Source organism: Miscanthus floridulus, chromosome 16, assembly GCF_019320115.1.
Source record: "Miscanthus floridulus cultivar M001 chromosome 16, ASM1932011v1, whole genome shotgun sequence".
In the NCBI taxonomy this organism is placed as follows: Eukaryota; Viridiplantae; Streptophyta; class Magnoliopsida; order Poales; family Poaceae; genus Miscanthus; species Miscanthus floridulus.
In genome coordinates, this window is record NC_089595.1 from 71,594,166 (window position 1) to 71,596,630 (window position 2,465).

General features: G+C 49.0%; 1 protein-coding gene across 1 annotated transcript; it reads right to left on the minus strand.

Annotated features, from left to right (window-relative positions):
• Positions 1-218: 218 nt before the first annotated feature.
• LOC136509981 (protein AUXIN-REGULATED GENE INVOLVED IN ORGAN SIZE-like) lies at positions 219-820 on the minus strand. The gene has a single exon (XM_066504560.1). The coding sequence runs from the start codon at positions 738-740 to the stop codon at positions 459-461; it is 282 nt and encodes a 93-aa protein (XP_066360657.1). The 5' UTR covers positions 741-820; the 3' UTR covers positions 219-458.
• Positions 821-2,465: the final 1,645 nt, after the last annotated feature.

The window sequence follows — 2,465 nt, forward strand, 5'->3', positions numbered from 1 at the left end:
TTTAACTCTGGTTTAATCTTTTGGAACCAATTATTAGTAATAATTGTTGAAGAAAGGCAAAAAAAGAATTACTGAGATGCGATCTGGCATCGCGCCCCGTAAAGTTCTGATGACAAATTGCTCCAACGCTAAGCAACGATTCATCTCGAATATAGATTAATCCGGCAATTCCCCACAAAACGCAATGTGATATGATGGTAACCGGGTGAAGAAAAGAATCATCAAGCTGCATCAATCACCTGACGAGAATTCAAAGAAGGGACCTGATGAGTAAATCATGATGTGTATCAGCTGATCAATCACCTGATGAGAATCGAAAGAACGAACCAGAGGACTGTTACACACACACTCATGTTACAAGGCTACAGCTAGGCAACCTAAGTACTAGTTTACCCTGTACATCTTTTTCGTCCCTCATTTTGCATCACTCATGCACGCGCCATTGCGAGTCTTGATCGTCAACATAGGTGCGGTGATCCAGTAGTCGCAAACGACCCGTGGTCGGCGTCGGCGAGCTTGCTGCCGCCGCCGCTGCTTGCGGTGGGGCAGAAGGCGAGGGACGCCACGAGCAGCAGCATGACGACGGGGACGAACAGCAGTTGCGTGGGCGGCGGCGGCAGCGGGGGCAGCGCCAGCGGGAGGAGCAGAAGCAGCGCGGCCGCCGTGGCCAGCAGCACCGCCACCTTGACCCCGTCCATGGTCGTCGTCGTCGCCACGGCTTCCTGCGGCCTCGCCCGCATGACACCCGACCAAGGCACGCGCCGGGGAGCCTCAGATATAGCAACTGTGCAGCATCCGTTGCTAGGTACCCACTGGACCTTATAGATAAATTTTGCCTCACAGCCCCACGCGTCAGCGATCGATGGGTACGGTGCGGCAGAGCAGGTGGTGGCGGCCGGAGCCCGCGGTTTGGCGCGCCTGTGGTTATCGAACCTGGAACTGGAAGGGACGGATCACTGGTTCAGGTTCAGGTTCAATGCACCGGGGAGAACGCAAACGCCGGTGGTCGGATCACCTTTTTTTTTTTCTAGTGTACTATGAGATGTCTCCGTACCAGGAAAGGAGATCAAACCGCGCGCGGGGGAAGTGGTATCAGTGGGTTCCCCTTCCCCGGGTGGCAGCGTGTAGTTAGCTTGTGCGGTCGTTGATGCATGCACGTCGGGGTACCTAGTAGAGAGGCCTGAAAGCCAGCCTTGGTTAGCAGGTCCTCGCTCGATTTTTAGGTGGTATTTGGTTGCACCTCTTAAATTTTAGTCGTTGTTATATATATAATATTAAATATAGATTAACTACGAAATTAATTACATAGTTTACGACTAATTTGTGAGATGAATCTTTTAAACTTAATTAGTTTATGATTTGATAATATTTTGCTACCGTAAACATATGTTAATGACGGATTAATTAGGCTTAAAAAATTCATCTCGTGGAGTACTGACAGATTATGTAATTTGTTTTTTTATTAGTATCCAAATACCCCATGCAACGTCCTTCTAACATACCTACTAAATTTTAGTCACAGGATCAAACACCCTTACACTGTCGATCTGCCTGGATCCTCCGTACTGGCGGTCATCCTAGGAGTCTACGACAGGCATCCCCAATTCCCCACTTCTCCAGCTCTTCTTGCCTCGATCAATTCAGCGCTATCTCCGGCAAAACCACTGCGCACACATGCGGTGCGTGGTGGCGCTTTATCCTCGTCGCCGTACAGGTCGAACCTTTGCTCGGAAAAAAAAAGGTCGAACCTTGAACAAGGTGCGAATGGAATGGCGTCTACCGTCTTGTAGCTCGTATCGGATGCCTGGAAGATAGCGGCCTTTTCGCGTGACGTTTCTGAATTGAGCTCGTCTCTCTAACACCTGGGTGTTTTTAGCACCCGGTAACATCTGAATTTTTTCTTCATATATATTGTTCATCTTCCTCCTTTCTTCTCTTCTTCCTTGACATAAATCACAAATCATAAGTAACAAATCATAAATCATAAGTAATAATTTTTTTCTATAAAAAGACGGAGACAAATTTGGTGACGACGTCGGAGTTGGAAAAGAAGCTCGCCGGACTTGAGAAAGATATTGGGAACGGCGGCGGCGGCGCGGGGACGTGCGAGCACGAAGGCGGCGCCGCAGGGACGGGCGGGCACAGGCATGGCGACGCAGGCGCTGCAGTGACGCGGGCGCTGCGGACGTGTGATTCCGCGGCAAAAAAAATTCATGCGCCACCCCATAATAAAGCATCCAGGTGTTGTATATCGTTTCCGTTTCGAATTACGATCCCATACGGGAAAGGGAATGAAGGGTACGGTCCGGCAAGGAATTTATAAATCTAGCTATGCACGGTCTCTGAAAGGTGAAAACCGCTACCTTTCCGATATGATTAGTTGAAACAAATAGGCAGTTAGCGTAAAAATTAGTTCAAGTGGTAGGACAGATTAGCGTACAAATGTACGCTATTTATAACCCCCA

Coding starts and splice junctions, on each gene's coding strand:
- LOC136509981 (XM_066504560.1), bottom strand. CDS start 740: ATGCGGGCGAGGCCGCAGGAAGCCGTGGCGACGACGACGACCATGGAC.